At 38.6% G+C, this 17,217-nt stretch overlaps 1 protein-coding gene across 4 annotated transcripts in view; it reads right to left on the bottom strand.

The window, feature by feature from the left end:
- macrod2 (mono-ADP ribosylhydrolase 2) overlaps positions 1 to 17,217 on the bottom strand; it is a 1,343,630-nt gene that overhangs the window by 926,809 nt on the left and 399,604 nt on the right. Inside the window, exon 1 of one of the 4 annotated variants that reach the window (XM_028820325.2) lies at positions 8,375 to 8,738. The exons of the other annotated variants lie outside the window; for them this stretch is intronic. Within the exon in view, the coding sequence (XP_028676158.1) occupies positions 8,375 to 8,396 (22 nt within the window). The 5' untranslated portion in view covers positions 8,397 to 8,738. Of the gene's footprint in view, positions 1 to 8,374; positions 8,739 to 17,217 lie in introns of those variants that run through there. 4 annotated transcript variants of the gene reach the window in all.

Below are 17,217 nucleotides of genomic sequence, written 5' to 3'. Positions count from 1 at the left end.
AATCCATGCAGCATTCTCCTCTCTTCTCACCAATCAGAAACACTCTGATGCAGAATTGTCATATTATCACACATTATTTTGGTTATAACAATGGGGTAACCACCTGCCCAACAGGCCAGCTTGTTAGACTCAAGGACTGTGTCTCTGATATGGATGTGGGCAAGACTGGAACATACACCCTGAAGAAACAGCCTTGTCTCCTTTTCTCTTCACTCTGTACACCTCAGACTGTAATTATAACACCAGGTCATGTCACTTGCAGAAATTTGCAGTTGATTCTGCACTTATAGGGTGTACTGATAAGGAGATCTGACAGAGGAGAGGAATCACGGGAAGAACTTTGTTTCTTGGTGCAAAAAGAATTGTCTGCATCTTAACCAAGGAACAGGTTAGTGACTTTTGCTGCACCAATGAGCCTCAACGTCCGGTCACTGTTGAGGGAGTGGTGCATTCCTACAAGTACTTGGGGGTCTATATCAAGCACAGGTTGGACTGATTTGAAACCACAGTGGAACAATATAAGAAAAGACACAGAAGGCTCTTTTTTGTTGGTGCATTCCTTTAACGTGAGTATTAACATTCTTCATATTTTCTGCAACTCTGTAATAGCCAGTGCAATTTTCTATGCTGTGGTGTGCTGGACCGGTAACATAACTTAACTTCAGGAGAGGCCCACTCAATCAACAAAATAATTAAAAGGGCAGGCTCAGTTATGGGGTACACTCAGGATCCCCTTGGAGGTTATAGTGAAGGAGAGAATGAAAACAAAACTATTACAAAAAAAATTACATTATTAAAGTAATTAATATTAACTATTACAAAAAAATTATGAACAATTCTGACACAACAACAACAAGCACTTTTAGCAAATAATTTGTTCAACAGAAGTGTGTCAGGAAACAGCAATACGCCTGCACAATGTCTCACTGTGAGTGTGAATGCCAAGTCAAAAATTGTTTTCGTTCTTTTTAATTTTTTTTCTTTTTTGCCATTCTGCTTTGTTTTCAGACCATAACGTGTGAGTGTATACATATTTATCTATCTGTTTATTTATTTTGATGAGCTTCTGTAAAAAGTTAAATATCCCCTGGGGGACAAATAAAATTCTATCCCATTTATGATAGGCTCAACAATGAGGTAGAAAATGCAAGACTTGCCAAAGAAACTCTACATTATAGGTCACACAATGGACAAAGGCATTCGAATCCCTGTTTAAAAAGCTGAAACCTTATAGCAATCATTAAAAAACAAAAAATGGGGTGAATAGAAATTGATACTTGAGAAAAGAGTAAGTACGAAAAGAATAAAATGTGAGAAATTGTAGGTTCTACCTCTTTATTACTGGTCAGCATCACATGAACAGAGAGTAAGGTAGAAGGAACAGAAGAAACCTGCAAGTAACCCTAAATAAATGAAACATATGAATGTATAGTTTACATGGGGTGAAATGTTTCTCAATAAAGATGGACCCACTCAACTTATTCAACCAACCTTACTTTAAAGAGACGTTTTTATTCAAGACAATTATGAGGTGCTTTATATTTGTAAATTGATCAACACAGGCCAAGAAGTGACACATTAAACAGGGAGTATTTTAGAGATCAACCCAAAGTTGAACAAATAAACCAGCAAAGAATTACGAATTTAGGGAACTGAAATGAGGACACATAAGAAAGCATCACCTACTAGCACGACACAAGCAGTGGGCACTCTCTTGGCTTCCCCAATGAGCCGCCAGCCCACAAGTAGCCCCTGCTAGGTTGCATATCTTTTCTGGCATGGATGGCCCAGGAGAGGCATCTGCGACTGCAAAGGTGGCTCCACAGGAGGTGATGCTGCTTTTACCACTAAACATGGCCAGCTTCAAGTCACAATGAAAAGGAGCTTTTATTTCTAGGAAGGGAACAAAGCGGCTAACATCCATTCATAATGCGCTCAATTGGATTCCCAGTGGCTATTGGGGCTTTGCTCTGAACAAGCTGACTAATTACATCTTCAAAGACGGCTTTTGTATTAAACTTTCAACTTCATTTGGCCAAGTGTGGAGACAGAGAGATGTAAGCCCAGCTCAGGGGAAAGAGTGACTGTCAACATAAAGAAAGGAAAATGGAGCTACTATCAGAATATGAGGCTGCACACCACAGTAAATGACGGCAACAGCAAAGTAGCTTGGTAAACCAAGTGTGGAACCTTGAGAATGGGACGATTTAGTACTCAGAAGGTCACTATTGTAACATGTACAGATTACAGCGAAATTCTTACTTGCATTTTAGAGAGAAAGGAAAATCACCAGTCAGTCATTATATAGCTACTTTCACAGTGATCACCAAGCAAATTTACAAAAATGCAAATAGTATTCGCTCAGTATTTGATACGGCATCTTTCACAATAACCATTACCACCACATTACCAGGCACATCAAAGCAAGAAAGTACCAGGTATCACAAAACAGCAAGACAATTCAAACAGGAGATAGCATTTGTCACAGTCTCTGGGTTTTGTGTGATCCAGCGATGGGCAAGACAAATTGCTGAGTGAAGGGGATGCCACTACACAGTCAATGTTTCTGTCTGCTTTGTAAGGCACCTCAAGATGGTGCAAGGTGTAAAACAGAAGTGTGAAACTCAGACCCTGAAAGGCTGCAGGTTTTTATTTTAACCAATTCTGTAATTAGTAATCATTTACTGCTACTAATTAAACCATACACTTTTCTTTAGAAAAACTTGAATTGACCTGCTTTTAAAGATTTAGAACCCTTAACTGTTTCTTTATTCCAGCCATTAAAGTAACACAACAAGAAAATTAGTTAACTCAGGGGTTTCAAAGTCACTTGCTGAAGTGCCAGTACTGTCACCCCAAATTTTTGCTGTTATTTAAACCCAATATTTAATTACATAGTTTGTTAATGCTGTCTTTCTGCCACACCAGACATTACCACAAATGTTGATTTTATTTTTTCTGAGAAAGCCATCCAAATGTTTTGTGTATCTGGACAGATCAATATTTATAAGACCTTCACATTTTACATATTAAATATTTTACACAAACAGATATTGCACGGTGGACACAAAGAAGCAAAGGAGATCAAATTAGCTGGTCATCTGTTGGCTTACTATGCTTCATATTAGTGATTGGCTGCTGGTTAAGGAGGAACAAAACAATTAAGGGTTTTGAATCTAAAAGACAAATTAATTAAACTTAAGGCAAGAAAATATGTTTCATTTACTGCAGTAATTGGTTTCTAATTAAGAAAGTGGCTGTAACAAAACTAGCACCCACATTGGCCATCCAGTATCCGAGTGTGAAACCTATGCTGTAAAGTTCTTTTATGAATTAAGACTTAAAGGTACCAGGATTCAGGTATTGCTGTGGTGCAAAAAGTCTTGCCAAGTTTACTGTCATTTTCAGTCAGCATGATCAAATTCTTACTTGCATGTCTCCTCAGAACAGGCGACAATAAAAGAACACCAACAAAAGGCAAACACAAGCAAAAAATAGGTAGATACAGTGAGGAACATAAGTATTTGAACACCCTGTGATTTTGCAAGTTCTCCCACTTAGAAATCATGGAGGGGTCTGAAATTCACATTGTAGGTGCATTCCCACTGTGAGAGAAAGAATGTAAAAAAAAAATTCAGGAAATCACATTGTATGATTTGTACAGAATTTATTTGTATTGCACTGCTGCACATAAGTATTTGAACACCTGGCAATCAGCAAGAATTCTGGCTCTCAAAGACCTGTTACTTTGCCTTTAAGAAGTCCACCTCTACTCCACTTAGTAATCTTAATTAGTAGCACCTGTCTGAGCTCTTTAAAGACACCTGTCCACCCCACAGTCAGTCAGACTCCAACTACTACCATGGGCAAGACCACAGAGCTTGCAAAAGACACCAGAGACAAAATTGTGGACCTCCACAAGGCTGGAAAGGGCTACGGGGCAATTGCCAAGCAGCTTGGTGAAAATAGATCAACTGTTGGAGCAATTGTCAGAAAATGGAAGAGGCTAAAGACGATGGCCAGTCTCCCTCAGACTGGGGCTCCATGCAAGATCTCACCTCGTGGGGTATCACAGATGATAAGAAAGGTGAGGAACCAGCCCAGAACTACACGGGAGGAGCTGGTCAATGACATGAAGAGAGCTGGGACCACAGTTTCAAAGGTCACTGTCGGTAGAACACTATGCCGTCATGGTTTCAAATCACACATTGCATGGAAGGTTCCCCTGCTCAAGTCATCACATGTCCAGGCCCATCTGAAGTTTGTCAATGACCATCTGGATGATCCAGAGGAGGCATGGGAGAAAGTCATGTGGTCAGATGAGACCAAAATAGAACTTTCTGGTCTAAACTTCACTCGCCGTGTTTGGAGGAAAAAGAAGGAGGAGTTGCATCCCAAGAACACCATCCCTACTGTGAAGCATGGGGGTGGAAACATCATGCTTTGGGGGTGCTTTTCTGAGAAGGGGATAGGACGACTGCACTGTATTAAGAAGAGGATGAATGGGGCCATGTATTGTGAGATTTTGAGCAACAACCTCCTTCCCTCAGTCAGAGCACTGAAGATGGGTCGTGGCTGGGTCTTCCAACATGACAATGACCCGAAGCACACAGCCAGGATAACCAAGGAGTGGCTCCGTAAGAAGCATATCAAGGTTCTGGAGTGGCCTAGCCAGTCTCCAGACCTAAATCCAATCAAAAATCTTTGGAGGGAGCTGAAACTCCGTGTTGCTCAGTGCCAGCCCCGGAACCTGACAGATCTAGAGGAGATCTGTGTGGAGGAGTGGGCCAAAATCCCTGTTGCAGTGTGTGCAAACCTGGTCAAGAACTACGGGAAACGTTTGACCTCTGTAATTGCAAACAAAGGCTTCTGTACCAAATATTAACACTGATTTTCTCAGGTGTTCAAATACTTATGTGCAGCAGTGCAATACAAATAAATTCTGTACAAATCATACAATGTGATTTCCTGAATTTTTTTTTTTACATTCTGTCTCTCACAGTGGGAATGCACCTACAATGTGAATTTCAGACCCCTCCATGATTTCTAAGTGGGAGAACTTGCAAAATTGCAGGGTGTTCAAATACTTATGTTCCTCACTGTAGATAGATAGATAGATAGTACAGTACAGGACAGTATTTAAGACTGAACTCCAGTTAGTGTGCACTGCAATTCTGAATTCTAGTGCAAATAGAATGTTTGTGGTGGATAACAGCTGACTGGGACTTTCAGGTGAAAAAGGCACTCAACATGTACATAACAGGATGTTAAAATTATAAATGAACAGGGATTGAGGATCCAGCAGCCATGCTGTACAGGGCATTTTTGAGAATTGCCTGCTAGGGCAAAGCCTGGAGAGCTTGTCTGGTACGCCTCGTTAATGATAATTCCATGCATTGAGTAAGGGGTCGCATTTCATAGAGGTCATGGTGCCAAAGCCTCTGCCATTAGATAATGTGTTTGTTCAGACTCAAGAAAGAAAGCAGTACTTTGCTCTCCGGTTTCTGTGATTTGGCACACAGCGGTCACACACCTATGTCTGAGACGACACCAGCTGCTGTCTGTTACATACACTCTGTTATGCCGCTCTTTGACAGCTGTCACCAGAAGCTTAACAAAGTTCACTGTGCACATCAAACGATTGGGGGCTGGGTGAATTTGATGAAAATGTCACCATGGAACATGATAATTAGTCAATATTTATTTTTATAGACCATTATAGCAAGATATGTTGCAATAATCAATTAAGCAGCTGTAGGCAGTGTGGTGTAATGAATAAGACAATGAATTAAAACCACAAGGTTGTCAGTTCAATACCTGCTCAGCACTTACTGTGGGGCAATGTATAAGTCACTTAACCTATCTGTGCCCCTACAGTAGAAAATACCCGTCAAAAGTTGTAATGTATCTCGTAGTTTGCCTCTGATAAAGGTGTCAGCTAAATATACATTAAAAATAACTAAGTTCCAAATGACCTAACTCCTTTATAATTTAAACCCACTGCTTGGATACAAATCACATAGCAGATGTCAATTTTCACCTGAACACTCGGTAACTGTCCTAGGCCCTCTAAGAAGAAACATTAAAGATCAAGCAATGGACAAGTCCATTGCAGAAGGCATTTAAACATATCTATGGTCACTGACAACTGGCCAAGTTAGAGCTATTTATTAACTAAACATGGACTCTGGAAGGATACAGTGTCTGATGAGGGATACAGCACAAAAACTTCAGCAGAAGATACAAATCCATACAGAATGCTCCTCAAAACAGAAGCAAACCTGGGTGCAAAGCCATATTTTTATCAGTCTAAAGTGAGGTGTGAGTGTGTTACAGTGGCAACTGGTGATTTTGTAAACAGGTGGGGCAAAGGTATACTACTCTGTCACTTTACACTTTTAATAGTATGCTATATAACTGCCCTGAAAAATACACACAAACTAACTACATAAATGGCATTGTTTAGTGTTTACAAAAATCAGAAATAAATGTTTACATTAGGTGCTCAAATTTCTTTAATGGAAAATTTCTCTGCCAGAGATTTCTGATTAAATGGCTGTTGTTGCAGTGAAATGTCAGCATTTGGAAGCACATTTCCAACATTTTCACTGACCATCTTTAATTGTCACACTATACTCAGATGCATCAATCATGGGACGGCAAGATTCACACTGTGCTAAAACATTTTTTTTTTATTATTATTATTGCATTTAGGGACGCCAAGAACACACCCATCCTTGAACTGGCTCGAACACTCACACCCAGAGATATACAAAACAACCGTTGACAAATATCAATGACAAAGAAATGGAGGTACAAAACAATTAACGAACTGGAATGCAAACTCCAACTTAAATTACCCAGATGGTAATAACTATTTAACTAACACAGAAACTAACAAAACCCTATAAAACCTAAGCACAAAACAATAAACGGCAAACACTCACGACATAGTCCATAAACAGTCCGGCTACAAAGATGAGTATGATGATGAATAGAATGAAATCCTCCTGTGTATACTGTGTAAAGTTTTGTCCTACTGTGATTCAGGTTGTGTGAAGAAATGCAGACACTGGGAGTGCTCCACAGACAAAGATGTTTTCAAAAACAGACAATCACAAACGAACACAAATCCAGTGATCCTTAGGTGATTGTAATCATAATGCAATTGTTGGGTTAAAGTGATGAAACAAAAACATCAGATGATCCATTATGCCCAGCATCTTAGGGCTCAATTTTGTTATTTATTTATTTATTTATTTATTTATTTATTTATTTTAAGAGTAGTGTCACAACTTGTTTCTTCCCAAATTTGAAGCTACCTAATGGTGAGTCACTTCTGGGGTTGCTAGAAATTGTACTTCTACAAAATTTTGAAAGGGTGTAAGATACGTATGACATACATATTATGTAGTCCAAGGACTAGCTGCAACAAGCTGTATTCTTTTGTATGGAACTGTATTTTATATGTTGTTAGGTCTCAATACATTATTGTACTTTTAAAAATTCTGGGGCAAATTCAAGGTTTTCCTTTGACAGGTGGGATTAAGTGAGGATTGCATTATGATTGGGCAACAATGATCAAAAGACTACAGTAGTGATAGGTCACTGAAATAATGGAAAAAATAGCATATTGATTCACAATCGTTTGGCATATTTATTTTTGTTTTTTACAGTATTGTGTATTTTTATTTGAGGTGACCTAGTGCCCTCAATGGGTCAGCTACCACTGGTGCGTTAGCTAGGGCAGTGGACTTAAACCACCAGGCTGTCAGTTAAGTTCTACCCCCTTACTCAGTTTGTCACTGAAACTAAGTCACTTAGCCTCACTGTGCTCCAAAAGTAAGGAAAATACATGGAAACAGTTGCAATGTCTCCTAACATAACATAAATGTTGCTCCACTTGCTCAGTCGTCAGTCCATAAATACAATAATAACAATAATAATAAACAAAAACAAATTATAAAGGTGCCATATCACACTTTACAATTTACTTTTCCCAGATTCCAGAGCTTGGAATGCAGTCTTGGAAATCGAATCCACATTTAAAGGGTGTTGTTCTCTGATGGAACAACACTTACAATTCCCTGATACAACACTGGGTCATAACTTCGGTTTTCCTAAACAGTAATTGAAGTCCATGAAATACAGCAGATGACTTTTGCACAATATGTATGCTTGTTTAATTGTTCCACAATTAGAATATTTTGTATTTGTAGGTCAGCTTATATTTTTCTCTCTGTGTAGTCAGTATTTTCCACTCTATGACAATATCAACTATGGTCCCAGTGGCATTCCATGGTTTTACTTACATTTATTTGTTCGGCAGACACTTTTACCCAAAGTGACTTAAAAAAGAGGTAAACATACTTACTTTTTATAATTAAAACTAACATTTGGCAAAGATTATTTTATTTCCCCCCTAGTTCTGTGGGGTCAAACTCTCAGGACAGACCATTCTGCCTGTGTGGTGTACCTTCCTCTGGAAGCTATAAGGACTGCTTTTTCAATCCAGAAGTGTGGCATTTGTCTTCAGTCAGGCTGAAAGTCCAGTTTTTGTAAAATGAAAGTTAATAAGCCTTCTGGGCTCCCAACTTAGTCATATTCAAAGACATGCTCCGTGCCACACAGATTTCTTTGCTTCGTTTGGATATGTCCCCCTTTATACTACTTATGAATTCCAATTCATTTTTATGTCAAAAGGCCTTCGTGCCCACACTGACATGTTCTTGCTCTACCATCTCTGCCACTCTCACAGCAATTGCCTCAGACGTTTAATATTTGTTTTACTGAGGACTGTTTGTAACCAAAGTCACCTCCCGACAGCGAACAGCATAAATCAATAGAGGGAGTGCATTAAGTGGCGTGAGAGTATAGTCCTCGATGAAACACTTCAATAGTCCCATATCAGTTACACTGCTGTCATTTACAGCAAGCTGCTCGCCTTGGCTAAAGTATTTCCAAGAGTGTACACATGTCACATTTAATCAGGGGATGGACAGTCAGGGTCAAAAATTCAAACATAATGTTATCGGCAAGCCACAATATGCAAGTCTATGTTTTAGATGTGCTAAATAAGAGGCCCAATATGGCCTCTCTGCCACACAGCAAGCTGTAACCTCATCTATGCTGTGCATTCAGTTTTACATTTCACAGACTCCTTGGATATCCTCCACTTTAGGGTCACTTAAGGAATTGTGTGTTACTAAGTGGTCACTCCGCAAGGCCTAACCCACTCTACTCAGCTACATTGACCAATAAGTCAAATCACCCCAACTGGATTCCCCCGATTCCACATCAGTCGATGAAGTAAGGCTGGTCTCACAAAAATCTGCTAAACGAGAGTGTCTCCAGAAATTTTCATCTGAGGATAGGACAAAGCTCGAGGGAAAAAAAGGGGAAGTACTGATGCCTAAACCACAGCACTCAGAAGCCATTTGTACGAAGCAATGTAGTAACACAGTATTTCCCAAGAAGAGTAAATCTCTACAAAAAACTTGCAAGAGGCCCACAACACAATATTATATATATATATATATATATATATATATATATATATATATATATATATATATATATATATATATATATTTATTGTATATACTCACTTTTTTTTTTTTTTTTTTTAACATCTTCTTGCTTCCTCTAATCTTGCATCAGTTTCTCAGACGCAGTGAATTTTGTTGAAACAGCACAGTTGCCAATTTCTTTCCCTACTTCAACAATGTTTAATTTAAAACCAGCTTTATATTTTATCCATCCATCCATCCATCCATTTTCCAACCCGCTGAATCCGAACACAGGGTCACGGGGGTCTGCTGGAGCCAATCCCAGCCAACACAGGGCACAAGGCAGGAAACAATCCTGGGCAGGGTGCCAATCCACCGCAGGACACACACAAACACACCCACACGCCAAGCACACACTAGGGCCAATTTAGAATCACCAATCCACCTAACCTGCATGTCTCTTACCATAAAGGTGTATGAGGGTGTGAGATACAAAAAACACAAAACAGTGCAAACATTGCTTCGGAATAGTTCGGGTATTACCGTGTGGTCAGATAGGCACAATTCATAGAAAAAAAAGGCAGTGTGCTCCGTGGTTACTCTCTCAGGTAGGCACTAGCATATCATACTCTCTTGGACCAATAGCATGAGTTTTCCAGCATTCGATTTATACGACTAACATTATAAAATACCACAAATTATATGGTAAAATCAAGCCCCAACTTTTCCGCTGGAGAACTTATCCGCAAGTGTATATATAAAAATAAAATGATAGCACAAACTATTTTACTATGTATTTCACTGAAAAAAGAGAAAAAAAAATAAAAAAAACTGCAACTACAAAGAAAAAAAAGAATTCTCTGAAGCTGCTTTTTCTATTTTAGGTTCACAGGAAGGTGGTGCCTACCCTGGTAGCAATAGGATAAATGCAGGAGCCAACTTATGATGAAATACCAGTCTACTGTAAGGTACACTCACTAATTTACAGACATCAATAAAACCAATCTGAAAGTCTTTCAAAAGCAGGAGAAACAAAATCATGGTCCCCATAAAACACCAATATAGACACAGGGAGAACATGAAAACTACACATATTTATTGAAATCTGGCATTGACTGATTGTCCTCCTTGTCTATCAATATCAGCATAAACTTGGAAGATTGCAAAGTAAATGTTTTGCCATTCTGGACTATGCAGTGAAGCTTAATTGCACAAAGACCAAAAAGATGGTAATTATTTCATCAAGCATCCATCCATTTCATGTTAGAGCTCCTTTTCTATCATGGCATCAGCCTACCAGTGCCTTTGTGCTTTTTATTCTATTATTTAATTATGGGGCAGCCAGTCAGGGCTAAAGATTCAGCACACAAAAAGAAGGACACACTAGCCAAGTCGGAACGAAATACAAAGAGAAGACACTAAGTTATCCACAGACCTAAAAATACATAGCCATGTCTTATACCTGCTGTTTATAAGATCCAGTGTGAGCCCTATGCTGCCCAACCAAGTGAACCCTCATCTTCACCATCTACCCAGTTCTTTAAGTGTTTACAATTTCACCTTAAGCACTTTTTCAATAGTTTCTCTTGAACTTGTTGACTGCTTCAGCCTCCAATTTTGATGAAAGAAAAGGTTTCAACCTGATTTGTTTTGAACGTTTGCCCTAAAACAGTAAAGGTCTGGACTTTAAAAATTTTCTCTGCCAGCCCAAACCACCTCTTGTTTAGTCTCCCTGTAAGCCTCACCCCCACCAACTCCATCTTCACTTCGTCATCCTCTGCTTTTCACTCTACATGCCTACACCAAATTAGTCTGTTTCTCATTAGAACAACACCTATAATCTCCATGCCAAGTCTCTCCTTTATATTTGATTTAATCTTCTTCTCACTCCATGAGATACCACCCAGCTGAACATTCTTATCTCTGTTTTTCCAGCTTTGCTTCATGTCCCACCTTCACCAGCAATGCCCCAATCCCAGTGAGTGTACTGCTCCTCAGACAGCTTTCATAAACTTTACTGTTCAATGGCAGAGAGACTCAGACTCCTTTAGAAGTCAGAATGGTGGACAGCTTCCAGGCTATCATTGCTGTGCCTGCACCTCTTTCTGAACATGGCATGTCAGCTAAGTAGCAGAACTTCCTAACTTTCACCAAAACAAGACTACTGCCACTGGAATTTTCATATCCTTTACAAATGTATCTCCGTCCACACTAAAACAACTGAAAAACTGTATGATGCCAATGTTTGCCTACCCTGGGGCAGGCACACATCAGTGGAAAAACACCACTGGCCACGGGCTTTATCGCAAAACTGTACAGACAAGAAAATGTAACTTTTGCGTATGTATACAGTACTCAAACTGTACAAAACACAGTTTAGATGCATACAGGTATACCACATGCAAAGTAACTCTTCTATATCTGCTATGCAGGAATACGATTTTGTTCAGTGAAGGTTTACAAATCAGGAAATGGGATGTAATTAAGCAGGATCCAGTCAGGGATGGGCTATGTAATAAGAACTAACAAATCAAAGCACAATTAGCGTCTCCATTTTTCAAGATTTAAAGACCACAATGAATGAACAGGCTATTGTAGATGATATCTTCCTATAAAATCATACACCAAATTGGATCTGGCTAAGCAAGACTACAGAACATCTGCAATCTGATATTGTCAGTTATGTTGTTTTGTTGTCTGGGATATCCTGCTATAACAAGTGTGATACTTTCGTGACCCACTATAAGGGGAACCCTTAAATTGCAATCATATGTTGCTACATGTGCATCTAACTCATGTTAAATAATCATCATCGAGTTTCCTGTTTCTTTTCATAGCCGTTCCAATTCCTGTCATACTGACACAAACTTAAAATTACAGGAATGAATTATCTGTATAGATGAAAAAAGAATTACACACGCCCCCAAGAGTATAACATTATTTTTGCAGCGTACAGAACACCCAACCAAACAGAGAAACCTATCCTGACATAGGTGACACCTAATTACAACTGTGCACCTATGCCAGTCAGAGCAATGGTGCCACACACCGAGTGAAAACGTAGGGCTGCTGCTTTCACTGGCAAGAGATAAAAGTCTCACTTCTGGGAGTGCATTGTATGCAGACCATGAAAATCAGACCTGCAGCATAATCTTCTACCTATTAATAATCATAAAAGTAAGTGCATTAATGTTCAAATTCTATTTTTATGTAAAACCGTCTGGTCAGTCAAACTGCATTTCTCCATTTGAAGAGCATATATTGTACTGTTTGTGACTAAAATATTAAAATTCATGCTACCTTGACCCTTCATCTGCTCAAAAATGATATGACAAAATGAATAGCACATCATAAAACTTGAAACATGAAATGAAATAAAATAGCACAGAACTGTTAGTCTGAATTAATTAATTGGATTAACTGTGAATCCCCAGCTAATACAGAATATAAAGGGTAAACTCATTGTAAACACCAAACAAACAACTAGGCTCTTAGAAGCCATTTTTTATTGAAGTTTGGCATTTTTCAAAATGAAAACAAAAGCTTTAGACCTTATAGAATAGGTTTGTTTTTTCAAGCCAAGGGTGTTATCAACTATTAATCTGCATCTTTAGACTGAACACATATTGCAAAGCATTGTATCCATATCATTTTAGAAAGGGGAAAAAAGAAAAGGAGAACTTTTTGGTGAGATTCGGTCATTTTAAAAGGAGACTAGCTATGTGTTTCACCTCACTGCTTGTCTTCCTCCGCAGCAACCTTTCATCCTTGTTGTTGTTTCCTCCAAGATAGTCCTCAAAAATCATCTGCAAGCACTCTTATTGACATCATTCAAATATTGGATGTCTGCGTTTTGTAGACAACTAAACAATAGTCATTGACAAATAAATCTTGCATGATCACTTATAGTCTTTATGTTTCCATATGTAGAAATTGGATTTGGATCACCGGTTCAGTGTGCAACTGGCATGTAACATAGATGTGAAGACAAGACAAGAAAAACTAGATATACTGGTTATTGGGTTTATTTGGAGTCTACTCTTCTGAGCTTATGTGTGTTTTATTATTTAGTATTGCAGTAACAGCAAGGCTTCAACAAATAATAGAAAATAAAGTTAAAAGTGATTTTCTTCTAGGCTGTACAAACCTTGATACTTAAGCTGCTAGAGTGTCTACGGCTGACAAGTCATGATAAGAGTGGAACAGGGAACTTGGGTTGACTGGACTATGCAGGATAAGCTTGTGACTGTGTGGACATAAAGAAGTTTAAGAGGCCAGTGTACTTTAGCACAGTAAGGTCATGAACTTTTAAGGATAATGAAACTGACAAACAGCCATCAGGCCAAGTGGATCAGGTTTATAGAGACTTTTTAAGGTATCTCTGTTCAGCCATGTCCAGTTAGCAAATTGGAGCTTGTGTTATAAGTAAGAACTAAAAATCTGGTTTTGGAATGTAAAAATGGACGCAGCATGAATTCTTCTTTGTAGCACTTTTTATTGCTATGATGATATATATTTAATGAGTGTTACCTCTTGCAAGACTTAAAGAATAAAGATTGACTGACACTTCCTCCTGCCTGTACTTATTTTCCTCAACGTGGAGAACAGGACACGCAGAAGGGGTTACCAGTACAGTTTTCTTCCACACATAAGCTGAATACCTGGGAAAAGGGATGGATGCTATTTACTTCAGAGCAAATGAAGGGCTATGAGGCATGGATGACAGTTCTGCACTACAACTCTATCTTTGTTAAACATACATATTAAAGTTAAATTTTAACATAATTAAAAGTAAATGTATGCTGACAATGTCAGTTCAGTTCTTGTTACTTCATTGTGCCCTCTCTGATATTAGACGACTATAATATGCACATGCAGTATCCTTGCAAAATAACATAATAATTATTGACAAATAATGTAACAGCAAGAGTTGAAAATAAACTTCTGTATTATATATACTGTGTGCCAGCAACAGCAGTGTCTGGGGTAAACAGCAAAACTCTGCCCATGACTGCCAAACAGTTGAACAAGAAATGTACCCTTATATTCAAGAAATTAGCATCAAAAATCAAATGTACTACTTCCAGGCATCTTTTCCTGTCGTAAGCATGCCTCAGGAACGCATAAGACACGTTTCTTAAGTCTTTGCAATAGAAAATTTTTTGTTGAAGGTGCTAGAGTTGGCCAGAGTATTTTTTAAATTTATAAAAATTGTTTCACTTTAGAACACAGTTTTATGTGGCAAATGAATATATACGTATCACAAATATGAAAACATAGCTTTGACCTGAAAGATACCAAACCTATCCTTTAAACTGCCTTCACTGATGCACATTACAGACTGTTTCACAAACTAAAACTCTTTCCTTTTTTACACCAGAAGCCTCTATCAGAGTTCAGCGGCACCATATTTGTGATCCAAGGTGCGTAAAGAGCTGGTACCCTGCAAAAACTTTTTGTTGACAGTGCGCTGTTACTTCAGATATGGAAAGAAGCAAAAATGTCTATTAAAACCAAGAAAAGACAAATGAAACCAAAGGAAGCTTCATCAATCAAGGAAGTGCCACCTCAGGAGCATCAGGTGAACATGCCGAGTGAAGTTATCAGGCCTGCATGTCTGGGTCACCACATTTATCTACAAGCCCTGGAATTTGAGCAAGACAAGAAAAATATGTTAATGCTCCGATTAGAGCTACACCAGTTTATCAGGACAGCGTTCCAGAGGTGATCTGTCACTTTGCAGTCTGTCAGCAGACACATATATCTCAGGGGTCAAGGTACATCCTTGACTCCTTTGAAAGCTTTGAGGGCGTATAGGTTGAGGGTTGTATGTATAAGTCCTGTTTAAAGCCAAGTACTGAGTTCTGTTCATTTATCTCCAAGGTGCCTCCTCTCTGGAATTCAAAGTAAATGCTCATTCATCTAAGCTGTGTGGCTTCTCTAGACCTCTCACTGAATATTCATTCATTCATCTCACAGTGAACTCTAGAACTCCTAGTGCCTGCACTTAAGAACAAAAGTAGGCCGACATTGGCTGCCTGACTGGTAAGTTTTCAATAATTAAAAAAAAAAAAAAAGTCATCAAGATTGCTGCGTCAACTGTGTAACTCAGTAGTTTATTCCAGATTCACATAACCCTTTACAAAGAAGTACTTCCTGCCTTCCATCTGAATATATTTCCATTTAATTTCCAACTCTGTTTTCAAGCACACCATTCCCTTTTAGCTCTGTGGTGCTCTGACTTTATAAGGAAACTTAATATAAAAAAAGGAAGGGGTTTAAATTAGCAAGTAAAGTAGGAAAGTGGATGCCAGTTAATTCAATAATGAATTTTTCAGCGAGGACTCAGGGAGAGCCTAGAGGAACAGAGCTGTGAACATGTTACTTCACACAAAGAAATGCAAATTTAAGGAATTTGTGTGTTATCACAATGGAACTCTGGAGAGGTGCATATCTTGATTTGATACTGGTTTGCAAATAATGAAGAGGCACTATGAGTATAGGCATCTATGAACTGAGAAAAATAAAGCTTCATTTGTGGCGCCCATGTCAATTTAAGAGTGTTTACAGTAGCCAGTGGATAGTCACTTAACATTATGGGGACAAGGTCCATCAAAGTCAGGTGCATCATCACATTATGATGAGCTTTGCTTAGCCTGTCCCAGCCAAATGATGTCTGTTGAACATTAGGTCATCAACACAGAGCAGTTTAATCATTAATATGCTACACAAGTATCCCTCTGGTGATGAAAATATAAATAACTTTTTTTCACATATCAAACTGATCTTCATATCTTTTAGAGCAACTTCTCTTTATACTCTTTACTTTTTGATTAATTTGTTCTCTAAATATGCTTATATAGGACACAGATGCATAATATTTTTGACATTTTTCTATCAGTTGGTTCTCTATTTGCATGTCAGCAACTTTGCATCAGGAAAAAAAAAAATTTTGTACTGATGCTTCTGGGACAGATTTTTATCCCCTAGCAATCCACAAGGTTAAGCAGGTTTGACAATGTTATGCACTGTGAAAGTTTTGTACTTTCAAAGGAAAAGTTGAAAAAAAAAAAATTAAAATTAAGAATCTTTAGGGAGTTATCATATAGTCGGCGCTATTACTGCCTCACAGGACATGGGTTGACCTCATTTTCTACTATTAGCCTCAACTGCTGTCACTAGACACACTGTTGTTTTCTTCATACATGAGGAAAAGGAAAGTTACCAAATCCCAAGATAAGTAGAAATGGTCAGCACAGCAGTTAGGTTTACTCAGTACTCAAATGTGGCACTTGGTGCCATGGCCCACCTGCCAAGTTGTTTTGCCTGCCTAAGGAAAAGTCATCCCAGATGGAGGATCGCAGGAATCGTGGGAAAGAGGGGTCCTTTCATCGGATTGTCTGGCCCAGCACTGTTTCAGCCGTGGAATGGCCAAATGGGGGAGGCAGCTTGAAGGATGAGGTCTCCAGGACTCTACACAAATCCAAATCTTATTATGGGATATATCATCTACTGTTAAATTCTGCTCTGTACTTCTAAAATTTATATTTTTTATTTCTTACTATATTGAGAAATTGTTCTGTTCTGTGTACTGCATTGTATTGTATTGACCCCCTTCTTTTGACACCCACTGCACGCCCAACCTACCTGGAAAGGGGTCCCTCTTTGAACTGCCTTTCCCAAGGTTTCTTCCATTTTTTCCCTACAA

Source organism: Erpetoichthys calabaricus, chromosome 15 (genome assembly GCF_900747795.2).
Source record: "Erpetoichthys calabaricus chromosome 15, fErpCal1.3, whole genome shotgun sequence".
NCBI classification, from domain to species: Eukaryota; Metazoa; Chordata; class Cladistia; order Polypteriformes; family Polypteridae; genus Erpetoichthys; species Erpetoichthys calabaricus.
The sequence above is the reverse complement of the archived record's forward strand: the minus strand, read 5'-3'. Positions and strand labels throughout refer to the sequence as shown.